An 18,089-nucleotide genomic window follows, 5' to 3' on the forward strand; every position below is an offset into this window, starting at 1 on the left:
ATTGGGGAAAACATTCAGTGGACAATTTAGGAGATTAAGATTATGAAATCATATTCCATTCTATATAAAACCAGTTTTCCCCCCTCATAAATAAGCTTCACATAGACTTTTGGAAGAGTGGTACAAATTCTCTCTCTTGGCTGGGCCATATTGCTACATTTCAAATGGTTCTTCTTACTAAACTTCTAAACAACTTTCATGCCCTTTCTATTCACGTTAATGTGACAGATCTCACCCAATTGCAAAGGAAAATCTGGAATTTGATTTAAAATAAGTTGTATTAGTCATAATATTTATTGCTCCTATGACCAGGAGCTGCACAATTAATACAATGGCATTATCCCCCAGGCCATCTTAGTTGGGTGGACTTTGAAAATGTATGTATTTATCCATTGAATATATAGGGGCGTATTTATTATGCTGTGTAAAACTAATTCGCTGAAAAAACGGAGTAAAAAGGCGTGTAAAATAAATGGAAAAGATTGCCGTCTGAACGCCAGATATTACGCTGGATATTACGCCGGATATTACGCCGTTATTTTCCATAAGTTCCGGTGGAAGAAAAAACACAGCATAATAAATATGCCCCATATAGTCTTTATTATGGGTCACCACTATGGCTGTTCAAAAAGATACAACTATAGATCCCACTACTCTGTATGATTTGTTAACACCCCATTGGCTAGCCTCTTAATTTCCTTTAAAAATCCTATGCTTTTCCAAAGACGGGAGGTTTCCGATATAGCTAACTCACTCATTTTAATGATTCATAATCTCCACAACAGGCAATGTTAGAAGGCTTAATATGCGAGGTATGTTGTTGTAACCCTTTTCAATCAAGAAAACAATTTTGTTGATTTACTCCCAATTAATTGAGGAGGATCCCCAAGTCTCTTGTGCCTACATTACATTTTAACTTGTATATTAAGTATGTTTAGAAATGTTATTGGAAGTAAAATGTGGCACATGTTAAAGTAACTCAGCTCCTGAATTTGTGAATAAATATTTGTGTATAATTTATCCATTTTTCTGGCAGGCGACAAAGAATACACCAATAACTGTTATGGACATCCTTCAGAAAATTAGACAGCACATCTCTGTACCTCAGTGTGATGTATTTGGGTACTTAAGTATGGAATCTGATATTATTATCCTTATTGTTCCTGTTGATAGTCCCCCAAAATCAATACAGGTAAGGTTTATATTATAGAAACATTTATTTTGATTTAGTCTTTTGTTTCAATTCTTAAAATGCTCAGGTATATAGATACAATTCCAACAAAAAAAAAATGTTCACTAGTTTTCTCCTTTAATCTTGCAAAGGGTGCAACTCGGTTTATTCAGAACTTACCCCACCTAGTATATCATATACCTGTAGGTCTCATTTGATAGAAATAAGAACAGGATGATTAAAATTGTCCATGGCTGAGGCCTACCACTAGATCCTCCGGTACTCTGACAGGCCAATCCGAGCCTGCCAAAACAACACTGATAAATGTATGTATGTGTAAGATTCTGGTAAAATATAGATATATATTCTGGGCTCCTATATTTTATTAATCAATAATAAAACCTTTCTTTAGTAGAGGAAACAGCCTAATTAAGTTAGCATCTGGTTGTCTGGTCCAAACAATAGGAGTTTCCTAATTTGGGGAAACAAAGGTACTGCTCTGGGAAAGGTTTGGTCACACCTAAACTCTAATTAACATTATCAAAGAGTCAAGGACACCGGAGCCAGCACTAAATGGATCCCTGGTGATATGCATAATCAGTTAGTTCAGGAAGGACAGATGTTGACTACATGACAATTTGCCTATCCAAAATGGAGGACGGGTAACTTCCTGTAACTGACTGGTATGTGCTAGCATCATTCAAATGGACCAATCAGGAGAGACTTCTAGAAAGTTCTAGAATCCACCCCTCTCTCCTGTATATAGGTTGGCTTCAGTAGGGCATAGATGGAGACTCAGGGCCAGGAGAGAAGTGACCACCTTACCAGATCAGAGGGAATCCTGACATCACGGACCAGACACTTAGATCAAACCTAAGGAGAGGTATACTTAGGCTGTATAATCTTCTAGAGTAGAGGTTTCATAGAGTGTGTTTATATGGTGTGGGATTATTATTATTTAGGTGGTTGGGTCCCTGTGTTTCATTTGAGTGTATTTAGTTAAGTAAGTATTGTGTATATTTGTCGTATATTGTTTTGTATTACCCTTTTGTGTTATTGTAGTCTATTGTTTATCCATTTTATCGGCTTTATGATTTATGTTTATGTAAATATTTGTTTCCAATTAATATAAAATCATTTTTACACTTATTGTTCAGTGATCTCTTTGCCACCCTATACTGTAGAACTTTAGTTATATTAATAATCTTACATATGAATATATATTATATATATATATGTATGTATTATATATGTATGTATGTATAATATATATATTTATATAGCACCACAACTAAGCTTTAACTTCAGCAGGTAAAAAATGACTTAAAGGCTAAGGGCACATGAATATTTGGTATTTATTTCTGACGGTAAGAAACATCTTAAAGGAGAAGGAAAGGCTAGTAAAGAGTTAATCTCAAAATGCAGGCATACCTTCAGTTGTCTCAATAGTGCCCTTAAGTCTCCCCATATTTCAGTAGTTCAAATGATCAGAAGCCAAACAGGAAGAAAAAACGCTGAGCTGGGTAGAGAAGATTCCCATAATGCAACGCTCCTGCACAGACCATATGACCAGTTCCTTAGTAAGCGCATGCGCAGAAGCAGGAGCGGTCCCCATGGTGTCTGGTTGCCATGGTGACGCCTATATAAGAAGTGGCTGCAGCAGCGAGCTGGGGCCATAAGAAGAGGAAGCCGGCAGGTGCTGTGGGGGGGGGGGGGGGAGCAGACGGGGGGTGGTTGGCTGGTGCTTGTGTATGTTCACTGGCAGGCAGGCGGAGCATGGGGGGGAGGCTTGTGTACTTGTGTGTGTTCGCTGGCAGACAGGCGAGCAGGGGGAGCGGGGAGGGGGATTGTGGTCGGGTGCTTGTGTACTTAGGAGTGTGCTGGGAGCTGTTCAACTTGTTCCGAATGAGCCGAACTTGCTGTGACTCATCACCGGCACCCAGGTAACACGGATACGTGTATTCCATTGGGATCAATTCTCTAGGGGGCATGGGGATGGGCACAACATGGGGATTGTGGTCGGGTGCATCTGGCAGGCGGAGTCGGGTGGTGTTGGAGCATGTGCAGTAGAGAGTAGTGAGGGAAAGGAAGTGGGCATCCCTACTAAAGATGGCGGCACTGTTCACTGAAACGAGTAGGTAGTAAGTGTATCTCTGTAAATCTTTCATTAGGCAAGCCAGAAATATAGCGTTTTTACATATCAATAGTAGTACTATTGAATAGTGAGCTTAATAGATTTTGACTTTCCTTGTCCTTTAATAATGTGATAAAATTCAAAGTTTCCCTGTTTCCTTACCCTTATTTAAAAAAACCACCATGAAAAAGCAGCCATACAAATGCCAAGTCTTAATGTTTTTTTTTCTTTTTACAGATTGACGCATGCAATAAGGAGGCTGAGAAAATCAATTCCCTTATAAATTCAGACAGTCCAACCCTGGTATCCCAGGTGCCATTATCAGCACTCATAACTTCAGAAGTTCAAATATCAACAACATTAACTTCTGATTGTAACAGAATTTGTTTAAGTATTAATTATATTTATTTATATCTTGCTATATCCATGTTGTATATAACCTTTAATGCATAAGCTGCACATCTTACACGTTGCTCTTTTTTTGAAGAGAGTATTATTTCTGTGATACGTAACCAATATGCAAAACAGGAATCTGTTCTAAAAAGATTAAAAAATGCAAGGAATTTTGTATATGTCAAAAAATTAGAGGGATCTTTATTTCTATGAAATCAAATCACTTATTTTTTATAAATCGGTTAAGCAGATACATTTAAACTAAATGCTTTGTATATACAATTATGATAAAATGTATTTTTTAAATATATCAACTGTGAAGTATTATTTGGATTTTCACAAGGTGTGATACAATTCTATTGTTGTTGCTAAATAATAAAGGCTGTAATGTAAGGAGATACCATTTTTAAACTCCACCCCCCCCCCATAATCCCTTGTCACTAACCTGTTTTCCAGCTTGGCCTGGTAGCCTTATTTCACTTGGCATGATTGCTGCTGTTCTGAATTGCTTCCGTTAACTCTATGCATGTGCATTAAACATTCTAAAAAGTAGTATGTTCTGTAAATTAGATGCATGGTGTAAAGCAAGTGCTGCTGGACAAGTCTCTGAAAAGGGTTACCAGCTAACACCATTAAAAAAGGGATAAACATGAATATTCTTGAAGGGGGAGAAGACTTTGCATTTAACCCTAGCAAACAGGCAATAGTTAAGATGTTAGATTGGATGATGAATAATAGAGGACCCCAAGAGTTATATAAAACTATAAAGAAATAAGGCTAACCTTAAAACTGAAATCTCAGTCTGTTTTTAGATGCTGTGGTCAGTGACCATCACAACCCAATAGCATTTTCAGCAAGCAGACTAGGAATGGTAGTAATTCAAAGGCCATAAAAAAAGAATCCCAGTTAAAACACAGTCTCTAGAATTGGTCCATTTATAACATTTTATTCAAACTTTTTTAATAATTATAATTTTATTAAAGTTTCCCTTTAGTTCCCAATGAAAAATACTGATTGCACATCTGCATTAAATACATAAATAAGTATAACCCTTTAACCCTATGTTCAACATGAGTTAATAGGGCAGGGCCTTGGATAAAACTACTTTTTACCTATTGTTATAATTAAGACACATATGCTTTTAGTAATATGTTGCACTAATCAGGGCAGTTAAGGAGAAGAAATCAGGTAATCAAATTACCAGTCCATATTTAAATACTCTGGATAATGAGACGCCAGCTACAGCTTACAGCTAAGCGTCACACAATTTCACCCACAACCTCCCTGTAGGCCCCTAAAGCAGAAGAAGCAGGCCTGACACCATACAGCCACAGGGTCTGCTTGCTTTATAGTTACCCCACTGGTGTATAGACAAGATAAAGGTGTCTTTTATTAAAAATAATTTTTGATAACCCTATATAGAATATTTTTTTTAATTTAATTTTGAAATACGACTAGAGGCAGAACAGTTTCTTACCAAGTCCCCTCTGATGTGCTTCAGTCTCTCTACTGCTGTGCTGCAAGTTGGTGTGATTTCAACCCATTAACCGTATTGTATCATAGAGACAAATGGCCAAAATTGGTCATGCTGCAAAGTTGGTAGTGAGAATTTTCATTTGGCCCAGAGTTGTTTGCAGTAGTCTAATAAATAAGGTTGTCACCTTCAACTCGGCTGAAGGTTCAAAGGGCACAGCATGTGACATTAGCAGGCAGCAGATAATGAAAACTGGCAGGAAACTGGACAGCCTATGTAAAAAATGGAATGGTCCAACACCAGGCAGGTGGCAACCCTACTTATAAAGGGCAAGGAGCTGTTCTGGGCAGGGTGAGGCAACAGGTGACAGGGAGTTGTTTGTGTGTGTTAGAATCAAGCAATAAAGTTAAAGGAATTAATCTGAGGTAAAACAGAACTGAGCAGATAGTTGAATGGCAGAAGGTTGAAGTGAGCAAGGAGTTTTAATCCAGACTGGAGCTATTTAAAAGAGTGACTGTCATTTATTGGAGATCTTATATTCAGTTGTTCCATTTGCAATGTTTGCAGCAGATGGTGGCAGTACAGTTATGTTGCTCCCTGAGCAAAGGATTGGCTGTTGCTATACTGATGACATTGTATTCCAAGGGATAGAAGTATAGAAAAATTATGATTCTGTTGAAAACTTTGCATTATAGTCCGCCTCTTGGAGAAAACAATTTTAATAAAGAGGGGAAAAATAATGATCGCTTTTTGACAAAGCCGCTGCTATTTTTTTACAGGAACCTTAGATATGTACCAAAAACAGAGTTTCTTTTATATATTAGTTTCTTTTATATATTTATATATAGGGAAAGAAAGAGAAAATAATGTGCCCCCTGTTGTAAAATATGAGGCTATTAAAAGCCACCAAGGAGTTCTGTGGTCATATCAAGGCACACGGCCAAAGGCCAAGTCTTCTAATATCCTAATATTTTACAATAGGGGCAGTGCTGGAATTGGGGAGGGATGGGGAGGGATGCCACCTCTCCTCTTCTTTATTTCTGTGAAGTGGCATCCCCTCAGGGGGGAAGCAATAGTTTTCTGGGGTCTTTGTATTCTTAAGGGGTCTTATAACACACAGTATGCAAGCAGGGTGCTATGTTTGCAGAAGCTGAATTGGCAGCCAAGAAAAGTTGGCATCCCTCCAATTTTTTATTTTCATTCGAGCACCAAATAGGGGGTACATTATTTATTTTAATAAACAAGTTTCAATGAGTCATGTGACAGAAAATACATCACTAAGCACTAATTATAACTGACGAGATTACTAAGCGCCATTTATAAGGATATGATTTACAGGATATTCATGGCTCTTGTGTACATATATATATATATATATATATATATATTATATATAATATATCATTTTCTTTATTTTGTAAATTGTATAATATACATATTATTTCAGTAAATATCATTATGTAATCAATATGGCAATAAACTGCATTATTATTTGTTTATATGGTATTAGTGTACATATGCATTTTTATATAGCTTTGTATATTATATATTTTTTATTCTAATGTATACAATGGTATATGCTCCAAATATTGTATTCGGAAGAAAAGATTTTAGCTTGTCCATTTTTTCCTTCACTTTTTTGTTTGAATAGATTTGTTTATTCTTATGTACCAACATGTATACATACAATATTTTAAAACTCAAAAATTATTTACTTTTTAAAGGTTTTATGTGTGCATATGCAGAACAAGGGTTCTTTTATGGACAAGGTAGCATAAAGAAAATGTGTATTTCAATAAAACATTAAGATATATTGCATCTGTCTATCACTTTTTTTTAAATATTACTGTTTTCATTTAAAGCTTTACTTTAACTGGGTTCTTCAGTCTTATTCATACTTACATACTCATGGGCAAGGAAGGTTTACATAAAGTCTTGACATAATTCAGTTTTTTTAAAAGGAATATGGTCATGGGAAAACATGATTTTTTTTCATCAGTTAATAGAGTTTCTTCAGCAGAATCCTGCATTGAACTCCATTTTTTTATATTTAATTATCAAATTTTACATGGGGCTAGCCATATTCTTCTTTTTCCAGGGTGCCACAGCCATGTGACCTGTGCTCAGATAAACTTCAGTCACGCTTTACTGCTAAGATGCAAGTTGGAGTGATATCACCCCCCTCCCCCCCCACCAGCAGCCTTTCAGCAGAACAATGGGAAGGTAACAAGATAGCAGTTCCCAGTAGATATCAGAATATCACTAAATAGTAAGAAATCTGGCTTGGGACTCCTCCAGTTACATAGGAGTTGAAGAAACAATAGATTACCTGAAATCAGTTCTAATATGTAGCGCTGGCTCTTTCTGAAAGCTCAGAATCAGGTACAATGCACTGAGATGGCTGCCTACATACCAATATTACAGCTAAAAAAATAGATTTGTTGGTTCAATAATAAGATTTCAAGTGGTAGAGTCAATTTCTTGCAATGTGAACAGCATAATATAGTAGTAAAAACGAAATCAAATAATTTGTATATTGATGAAAAAAGAGTTCTCGTTTTCCAAGACTATTCTATGTTACTGTCCTAAATAAGGGAGGCATTCACCTCAATATGTCAGTTGCTAATCGGCTTGAAAACCTTAGCTGACAATATCAACAGTTCTACCTGGCATTTATTAAGGTTCTAATGTTAGAGTTCTAAGGTATAGAGTCTCCTGTGTGTGTCCCCTGTGTGAGGACAGTTGTTTCTCGTGTGCCTGCTACGTGGGTGCAACTGCCTATGCCAAAGGGAGAGGTACTTTGGGGCAGGTAGCGCTACCTGGGGAAACTGAAGGAGCTCTGGGGAAGGGACTTAAGTGAATTCCGAAACTTTCGTACTCATTGCGACAAATAAGATTTTGTTGCACAAATTGTTGCAAAGTCGGAAAATAAGCACAGTTCTAAATGTTGGAAAAAATAAAAAAAAATTATATCTGTAACCAATTGTACATTGATAAATGGTCCCCTTAGTGTCCCAGCACTGGGCCACACTGCCATTTAACCAGCCAAATAAGTGGGGCTCACTATGGTCAAACAAAAGACCACTTTCCTGTCAAAACTCATGAAGGAGGTACAGCCTAAATAACTCTGTTTATTATCCACAAACTGGTGGGCTGGTAGAGTGGTTCAATCAGACTTGAGCATGTAAAGATTCTGAAGAAAAACTGGGACAAATTGTTCTCTTGGCTGCTCTTTGCAGTCCAGAACTCCACAAGCCTTCACAGGATTATCCCTATTGAGCTATTGTTTGAAAAACAGCCACGTGGCATGTTACAATTTTTTAAGGAGTCTTGAAAGGAGCAGCTTTGCCTTGCTAAAATGCTGTTCAGTATGTCATAGATGTAAGATCATTTAGATCTACTTGGTCACTTTTGCCAGATAAAATTTGAGAAAGGTACAACAAAGTCAGGAATAACAGTTTAATAGAAATGCTTGTCTTTAGACATTTTACCCAGAATTGTAACTCCTCCCTTTCTCAGACAGCAAGCTCTTAGCTAAATGGCAGGGTCCCTTTCAGGTATTGTGCAGGACAGGGGAGGTAAATTATGAAATTGCACACCCAAATTCCCAAAATAGTAAACATCTATCATCTTTTAACACCTTGGAAAACTGAGGGCACAAAGTTGATTTGCCTTGTCCCAGATTTCTCACAGATAACACATCTTCCCACTGGTAAAAGGTGTAGGAACTTCCATGACCTCCACTGCCCACCCCCATTTATCACTACCCCTAGGAATAAGGTATGACGTAGTAACATTCAAATATTTTTAACAATTGATGTTATTCCTCTGTATGGTTATCAAGATGTACTTTTGATACCTGCTAATGTACTGTGATGCTCTTGTATTTAATAAAATGAATTCTTAAACAAAAAAAAAAGTACAGGAAGCAGAGCAGAAAGCTACAGGCAGACCTGCTGTTTTTCATTAGCCTCAGTGGCTGTCAATGTGCCTGTACACACTGCTTCTTAATAAGAGGTCTGTAAAGTCAGTGTTTTCTTCTTTTATATTGCTGTCTGTTTCTCATATAATACCTTTATTTCTCTTTAAGAGACTTTCACTTTCCAAATAATTGCTTTGCCACATTAGGATTGGTTATGTCAGAGAAATTTGATTGCTTTTTATGATGAGGTAAGAAGCTAGACAGCAGGTTGCAGTAGATGCGATCTATGTGGATTTTTGATACAATGACTGCTTTCTAGACTACAGTCTGTTGGTATTAGTTAAACTTAGGGATGCACCAAATACCAGATTAGGTTCAGGATTCGTGCCAAATGCAGCCATTTTTGGAAGTATTTGTTTTCAGCGGAGTCCCTGCTCCTCACCAAATGAATCCAAATCCATTTTTTTCCCTGCGTGCATGAGAAAATGTACTCAAACTTCAGTCATACTTACCTTGCCCTTGCTGGAATTTCTCTGCTTGTCCGATTTTGGCTTTAACAGTTCATCACATTGAAAGTGTGTCACAGTTCAGCCTCATTGCGCTGGTTGAACATTACTTCATTAAGGCCACAAAGCAGCTACTCGGTCATTTGAGGGTTTTGACAGAAAAAGTGAGGTTAGGTAGGAGAAGCAGTGATTTGTTGCATCTTGGCTAAAAGGGAATTCTTTTGGATTTTCCATCTACATGCTCGCCTACAATTATGCTAAAGTTTTCTTAATGTATCCACATGTGCTTGTGTAGTTCTGCAAATCATATTCATTTATGTAGCACTATGCTTTTAATGAGTTGCTGGTTACCCAGTACTGATTTGAATAAAGAGTGTGACAGAACTTTACTATGTGTTGGTATCATTTATACATAATTCATATAAGCTGCAAATAGAACTCTGTAAAATGTATACAAGATATGCTTGACTTATTGATAGTTGATGTGATAGCCCTCTGATAGGTTATGTGTAATAATGAGAGAGACTTAATATCTTGTGTGTCACTGCTTCACTGCCTATGATTAAGTACCAGAAGTGTACAAAACGTGTAAGATGGAGTACCATGGGGTCTGTATGTATGTAAATTTCTTAATATGATGTTTGGAATAAAGTTTTCTGCTTTTTATAAAGAAGTTTTGAGCTACAGGATATCTTGATTATCTTAAATTTTGGACATACCCCTTGGTTCTGATGGCTTTATCTTGTTCCCTTTGGCAACATACACACTTTTTGTTAATTGTACTTTTCTTACACCTGAATAAGAAAAACTGCTGCAATTAATCTGGCTTGCGACATGGAATACATCTCAATAATGCAAATTGATGAGCCAGTGAAACCATATCTATCGCAACAATAAAACACATAACAAAAGCTCTCTCTGTATCTGAGTCAAGAACAAGGTGTAACCCTTTTTTGGCACACTCACTTCTGTTGGGTTGTATTACTTGCTTAGTGCAGGAGATACTGGGAACTGGGATTTTGGCGCAGTGCCTCCACCTAGTGGACACTGAGGAGCACACCTCAAGGGGATTTCCACTAGGAAATAAATCACACACAGTTTGCAGCAAATATCAATTTTATATAACTGGGTGTAAAGGTAATATAATTATAACATGCAAACAGTAATAACCCTGCTTTGGAAACCTGTGGGGTTTTAGCCACTACTGGCTCAGTCTCTCGGAGGACACAGTTCCGCACTCAAATACCCTTTCCCAGTTCAGTCCTGGCAATAAAAGGAGTGAAGGTAAATCCTTCATTTAGGCCCTGAGGTGAACGTGATTTAAGTCTATAGATCCATTCACACTCCTTTTTCAATAATACTTTATCAATGTCACCTTGCCTTGCGCCCAATTTTATTTTCTCGATTCTGAAAAATAAAATAGCTCGAACATCCGAGTTGTGAAAATCACGGATGTGCCTTGCAATCGGGGTATTTTTATTGTTGGTAATGGTCCCAATATGTTCTAGTATTCTTTTATGCAATTCCCTGAAAGATTTCCCCACGTAAATCATGGGGCATCGGCATATCCCAACATAAATAACCACTGTTGTGCGACAGTTAATAAACTGTCTAATTTCATAAGTAACATGGGAACCAGGTCTTTGAAAATATTTCCTCAGCTCCATGTATTGGCACGCAAGGCAATTGTGGCATTTAAAAGAACCCACCGTAGGAATAAGGAAATTAGTAGGTATGTAACGTGGTTCCTTGAAATGACTGTGGACCAGTATATCCGCCAAGCTCGCAGATTTGGAGGGGTGATTATCAATATTATATTATTACTGTATTATGCTATATATTTTTATTTTATTTTATCCCATAAGACCTCATCTGGGAAGTCTGAACAGAGAAGGGCGCTCCAGAGTTAAGTATTAATGTTTAAACATAAAAACGGAAGTTGAAGTGCGTGGTTCTCTTTAACCCCTCCATGGCCTAACTTGCATATGCAAATTAGGGTTCGGTTCCATTTCCGGCTGAATCTTGCACAAAGGATTCGGGGTTTGGCTGGATCCCAAAATAGCGGATTCAGTGCATCCCTAGAACTAAATACATGGAGCAGCCTCCGTGTCGATGTGGTGGAGACCAATGGACTCTAGGAATTTATAGGATGATAAACAGGGAGCTTGAGATAAAAACACAATGAAGCCTTTAGTGGGCAGAGTAGGTCCCTTATTGCTTCTTTTGTGGAGCCTTTACTTCTATATACAGTCGCCCCCACAATAAATAAGCACAATATGGAAGTAGCTAAACAAAGGAGCAGTCTAGAGGAGCTACAAGTTATGTGTTGGGCTTTATTACTGGATTATTAATGTTCTGTAGGAAAATGCAGCATTTCTAGGCAGATTTGATTTTAAACTTGTTTAAAGGAATGGTAACACCAAAAAAAATCAAATAGTTTAAAGGAGAAGGAAAGGCTAGTAAAGAGTTAATCTCAAGCTGCAGGCATACCTTCAGTTCTCTCAATAGTGCCCTTAAAACATTTTAGTGTTACTTTTCCTTTAAGTAAAAAAGCAATTCTACCCTGCACCTATAACTGCCCTATCCTGCAAACCACTTAGTATTTTAAATGCTTTAATAGAAAATACCTGCTAAAACTTGGCTTCCTGTCAATTGAACTATGGCGATAAGGCGAAGGAAGGAGCTGCATCCACTATGGGACGATCGATTGATCAAGCCTAGCCTTCTTTCTGTATAGGAAGGAGTCAGGCTAGGCTCGATCAATCGATCATCAGTTTTCTCCTCTAAGACCAATGGGAAATGTATGGGGGTGGGAATAAGAGCATACGGTGATTTCAGGGCCTGTTTTTACGATGGATATTAAATATCAAGGCAACGCTAGTCTGTTAGTTCTTTAAATGTGAAGTACAGAAGTCAGAGTCTTGGAAACAGTTAGTAGGTAGCACATAGCAAGGGATGTTGAGACTCTCTTCCTTTTCCAGCAGCTTTGTTGCTTTCAAGCTGGGGGGTCCACTTCAATTCTTTGGCTGCCAGGAAACCCGGTTCATCCAGGACTCTGGCGGCATCTGCAGTGTTATTGCCTGAAAGGAAGTGTAACAGGTTTTATGGAGATAACGGACCGCACCAGAAAAACAAAATATAACCTAAATATCTGTTACATTCCAACTGATGGCTTTATAGCAAATCTGCCACGAATCTTTAGGTCCAAAAATAAAACATTATTAATAGAAATGTCATGGGTCTTCTGAAAAATGTAATGACCAATATGCATAGGATTATCCAGATTTGTGGCACATGGAGCCCAAAATCTAAACAATGCATAACATTTTTGTTGTTTTGATGTTTTTGAAAGACTCACAGCTTTTATAAATAAGATAAAATATGTGTAACCCTTTCACTGCCAGCCGTTTTGGACCAAAGTGGAACTTCTACTGCCAGACAGTTTTTGAATATTTTGCACTGTTTCACTTTAGGGGCCTTTCTTCGGGGGAACTTTAAGTTTACCCAGGAAAACAATATATCGTTTTTTTCAGGACAAACTAAGCTTTCAAAATTTGGTAGAATTTTGGTGTAATTCCAATTCTGTAACAAGATATAGGTTTCTAAATGTCTACAAAATAAAAAAAAAAAAATCATATTTTCCATAATATAAAACACACAGACCAGAAACAAAAATTATTTTGTGCACAAAAATACAACTGATTTGGAAAGTCCCATGTCTCCTGAACGTGCCAATACCAAATATATATAGTTTTATGGAGATTTCTCACTTGAATAGGTCAAAAACTCCCAGCGGTAAACTACCAAATTCCCAAAGCACTGCTCCAGAAAGCTGCATACTTTAGATTTCAAGGCCAAAAATTCCACTAACAGAAGGTTTATCCTTCAGAAGATTTACACATTTCTGGAAAGAACAGATTCTGGGGAATACAGAATAGGCACAATTGTCTGTCTACTCCAAAATATCAAGTCACAATGCTTTCCTAAAGTTGTAGGTTTTTATCAAAATTTGTGAAGTTTTTAAAAAATCGCTTCAAAGCTTTCAGTCTATAGTATCTTATCTCCTACAGGTTATGAAGTAACCAAATAAACACTCTAAATATGAACGCCAGGGGTCCACTGAATAGTTTGATGCCCAATATGTATAGGTTTACCTAAGTATGTGGCATGTAGGGGCCCCAATGTGAACACACCCCCATATAATCTATCATTTCAGCTCCGGCAAAATCAACACATTTACATCATTATATGTGGGATAAAGCTAGTAAAAAGTACGCTCACCCCAGAAAGTCATATTTTTGGAAAGTACACATTCCCCAGAATCTAAAATGGGTACCCATGTCTTTCAACTCCAAAGTACCAAGCCGCAAAGTATTTCTAAAGTTAGCAATTTTGATGACATTTCCAAAAATCCACTCAAAGCTTCTTATAAGCATCTTATCTCCCACATAGCATTAGGTACCAAGATAAAACACACAATTTGAATGCCTGGGGTCCACTGAGCAGTTTGATGCCCAATATGTATAGGTTTACCTAAATATGTGGCATGTAGGGGCCCCAATGGGAACATACCCCCATGGGAATCAGCACTGGTCAATTATTTCGCATTTATAATGCAGTTTTTGATCAGTAGAACTTTTATTGGTGAATTTTCTTGCATCTATAATTATGTTTTTATGGCAACTTCTGCAGCAAAACTAGGGGGAGCAGTGGGACAGGGTTACTGTAGGGTTTGCATCCCCTTTAAATGTGTGGCCACCTTGGTCGGTATTATGGCAGGTGTTTTCCATTGCCCACTGCCTTATTCTGCAGCCTTTTGTTATAGGTATCGGTTACATGATTTCTAGCTCTGCATATGTTGCCTCTCATTGTACGTGAGTCCTACACTGTCTAATGACTGAGTTTGTGATGCAATTAAAATAGAGTCCCCCAGCAAATAATGTAAGACCCTGTTGCACCTACCTTTAGCTCAAAAAGGCTCTAGCGGAAAAGCAGGGAGCTTTTAAGCCCCAGCTCATTAGCACACACATGAAAGTGATTCATTGGATTAAAGGCTACATAGCAGCTAGAAGCAAAATTTGGCTACAATTTGTACACAAAACACAGAAAGAAATCGCCAGCGCTCGGTCTAACCCACGCTGTAGCGTTGACCAGCTGCTAGAAACACACTATTGTGCCAGCGCTCGGTCTAACCCACAACCTGGAGTTGACCAGCTGCTAGAAATGATAAAAAGCCATTAATTATATTCTGTGTTTCAGTTGCATTATATTCTTCTATTAATGACCCCAAAAGTGGCTTGATGCTCGATCTGTAGACATCCTCCTGGGAGGAGCTGAAGTCAAATGTGAAAACCTGATCCTTCCCAACGATGACCTGCTGGGTGTTTGGGACAAGCCGGACACACACTAGGTGATCGTGAAGGATTTCGCTGGACATCAGAGGTCGGACCCTCAAAGCCACTTTAACTGGAATCTCCTCCATTGTGATCCTGTCTGGAGTTTCCTGCCATGTTTTCATTTACTGTATTAGCTGCTACTGTACAGCGGGGTCCCTAAAGGAACCCAAAACAGTAGCATTTTAGTCATCATTCCTGTGTATGGCTAATTACAGTTTATTAAAGGAACTTAATAATGTGTCTGAATAATATTGTATGTTTTAAAAATATTTATATTAAATTACAATAAAGCTACATTTTGTACTTGTGCTCGGAAGTGTAGTAAACCGGTTAAGTCTCCATGCCTTGTTCTGCTTTATGGCTGAGATTCTAGCTATCTGTATAACAGAGAATTCTGTCACAGTGGCACAGATCCTATCTGATCCCCCCCAATTGTAAGCAGCAGTTCTGCCCTGCTGTATGGCTGAGCTTCTTGCTATCTGTATAACAGAGCACTCTGTCATTCTGCTTAAAGAAGGGACAGCAGGAGAATGGCAAGACAGAAGGGACAGCAGGAGGGATGGCAAGACAGAAGGGACAGCAGGAGGGATGGCAAGACAGAAGGGACAGCAGGAGGGATGGCAAGACAGAAGGGACAGCAGGAGGGATGGCAAGACAGAAGGGACAGCAGGAGGGATGGCGGGGCAGAAGGGACAGCAGGAGGGATGGTGGGACAGAAGGGACAGCAGGAGGGATGGTGGGACCCACACTGGGGCAAGTACGTGTGGTAAGTAGGTTAGTAGGTAGGTAGGTTAGTAGGGAGGTAGGTAGCCAGTCCGGTACCACAAAAACTTACACATTCCCAGAATTCACATTCCCAGAATTATGCCTAAGCACACAAAAACCTGTCACCCCCCAAAAAAATCAGCCACGCAGCACATCCACCCATCTTCACCTGAAAATGTCAGAATACACAAAAAAAAAAAAATCAAAAACCCACTTCAATTAAAAAAAAAAAAAAAAATGCACACACTTCAAAACTTAAAGGAACAGTAACACCAAAAAGTGTACAAAAATAATTAATATATTATATACTATTGCCCTGCACTGGTAAAGTTGTGTATTTTCTTCATAAACACTACTGCAGTTATATAAATACCCTGCTGTGTAGCCATGGGGGCAGCCATTTAAATTGAAAAAAGGAGAAAAGGCACAGGTTACATAAGAAGATAACAGATAAACTGTGTAGAATACAATGGGAATCTATGCTACTTATCTGTTATCTTCTTATGTAACCTGTGCCTTTTCTCCTTTTTTCAATTTAAATGGCTGCCCCCATGGCTACACAGCAGCTATTTCTATTAACTACAGTAGTCTTTCTGAAGCAAACACACAACTTTTACCAGTGCAGGGCAACAGTACATTATATTTTAATTATTTTAAAACATTTTTATTTTTTAGTGTTACTGTTCCTTTAAGAGCATCTATACACCAATAAGTAAAACCACTTGACACATAAGCAGGCTCCAATAACCCCTTATGTTAAGGGCACACACCATACAGAGACCAGAAAGTGTACATACATCTATAGCCAGAAACAGCAAGTGCTCCAGGCGGGTGCATCTCTTTTCCAAAAGTACAGATAGATCCCACAAAGAAAAGTGAATACAGATTTTATTCTACCCCTACAAAAGGAAATAATTTCAACTCGAAAGAGCTAAAAGCACTTCAGTAAAGCACTGACTAGGCTCTGAATGTCCTAATAAAATTCGAAGAATGCGCCGAATAGGCGCCGAGTGTTAAGCTGGCCATACACGCACCGATAATATCGTACAAAACCCCGTTTCGTACGATATTCGGTGCGTGTATGGCAAGTCGGCGAGTCGTCTGATATCGCAGGAGGCTGCTGATATCGGTCGACTCGCTGATCGGCCAGGTTAAAAGATTTTGATCGGGCGCCATAGAAGGCGCCTGATCAAAATCTGCCTTCAAGACTGAATCGGCAGAAGGAGGTAGAAATCCTATTGTTTCTACCTCCTTATCTGCCGTTTCAGCCCTGAACGGTTAGTGGCCGATTGTACGATCTTTCGTGCGACCATCGAAAATCGCCACGTGTGTGGCCACCTTTACGTGTTAGAGACGTTCCCCAGGCCTTATGTCGTTGATGTAGTCGCTTAGCATCACGTGTTCGTTACGTCACCCCAGGGTCTAAGCACACAAAAACCTCCCCCCACAAAAAAAAGCCACCCCCAAAATTATCCAACACACCAAAAACATAAGCACACTCCAAAACTCTTCCCCATAGCTCAAAATTGTGCAGCATGTCAGCATAACCGGAAAAAAAAAAATCAATAACCACTCTTCAAAAAAAAAAAAAAAAGCAGGCTCCAATAACCCCCTAATATTAAGGGCACACACCTTACAGAGACCAGCAAGTGCGTAAAATATTCACAGCCTCCACTGAACAGCAAGTGTCCCAGTATTCAGGCAAGAACTGAATAAACTCCTGCATTTACTCTCGTCCCAAGAAAAAAATAATGCAACCCAATACTCACTCAATAGCACACTGTGACACTGCCTTTAACGAGCCATTCTCTCCATAGTATCCCCGAGTAACCACTGAGGGTCGCACTCACCTATAATCCACTTACACAGGCATTTGAAGAAGGCGCCGAACGTTACGTGTTGGAGACGTCGCCACGTCGTCACGTGTTTGGGACGTCACTCACGGCAATTAGCAACTAGGAAGTAGCAGCTACCGTGGCGGCACCGTTGTTGGAAAGTAATAATGAGTAGTAAACGTAAACGTCAAGAAGATTTTCAGAAGGTGAAACTGAAAGTTGGACGGAAAAAACCAAGAGCGGATCAAATTACCGACACCACTTTTAAGTCCAAGTTTATTCATTTGAGCAAGCAACTAAAGGAGGACCAGTCGTCTCCTACCAATGAACGAAAGTTAAACATCACGGTATTACCTCATTTGTTTATATGAACAAGTGCTGTGTTATGTGTAGGTGTTAGAAATGAGAGTGCTAGTGTTTATTCTGAATAAGCAAAATAATGCTTCTATTGCATGCTTGAAAGCTTGTATCATTGACCTGATCTTTAAGTTTT

General features: G+C 38.6%; 2 protein-coding genes and 1 long non-coding RNA gene across 3 annotated transcripts in view; 2 read left to right on the forward strand and 1 right to left on the reverse strand.

The window, feature by feature from the left end:
* reck (reversion-inducing-cysteine-rich protein with kazal motifs) overlaps window positions 1–6,990 on the forward strand; it is an 80,155-nt gene extending 73,165 nt beyond the window's left edge. Inside the window, exons 21-22 of the mRNA XM_002938937.5 lie at window positions 1,037–1,192; window positions 3,543–6,990. Of these exons, the coding sequence (XP_002938983.2) occupies window positions 1,037–1,192; window positions 3,543–3,758 (372 nt within the window). The 3' untranslated portion in view covers window positions 3,759–6,990. The remainder of the gene's footprint in view (window positions 1–1,036; window positions 1,193–3,542) is intronic.
* Window positions 6,991–12,476: 5,486 nt separating this feature from the next.
* On the reverse strand, window positions 12,477–17,633 carry LOC116411479. Its single transcript, XR_004223126.1, has 2 exons — window positions 17,531–17,633; window positions 12,477–12,680 (listed from the first exon to the last, which is right to left on the reverse strand). It is a non-coding gene; the product is annotated as an uncharacterized LOC116411479 (long non-coding RNA).
* A 127-nt stretch (window positions 17,634–17,760) lies between these two features.
* Window positions 17,761–18,089, forward strand: part of tex10 (testis expressed 10) — a 34,420-nt gene continuing 34,091 nt past the window's right edge. The window contains 1 exon segment of the mRNA NM_001142203.1: window positions 17,761–17,943. Coding sequence (NP_001135675.1) covers window positions 17,764–17,943 — 180 coding nt within the window. The 5' untranslated portion in view covers window positions 17,761–17,763.

The sequence above is a fragment of the Xenopus tropicalis genome, chromosome 6, assembly GCF_000004195.4.
Source record: "Xenopus tropicalis strain Nigerian chromosome 6, UCB_Xtro_10.0, whole genome shotgun sequence".
Classification (NCBI taxonomy): Eukaryota; Metazoa; Chordata; class Amphibia; order Anura; family Pipidae; genus Xenopus; species Xenopus tropicalis.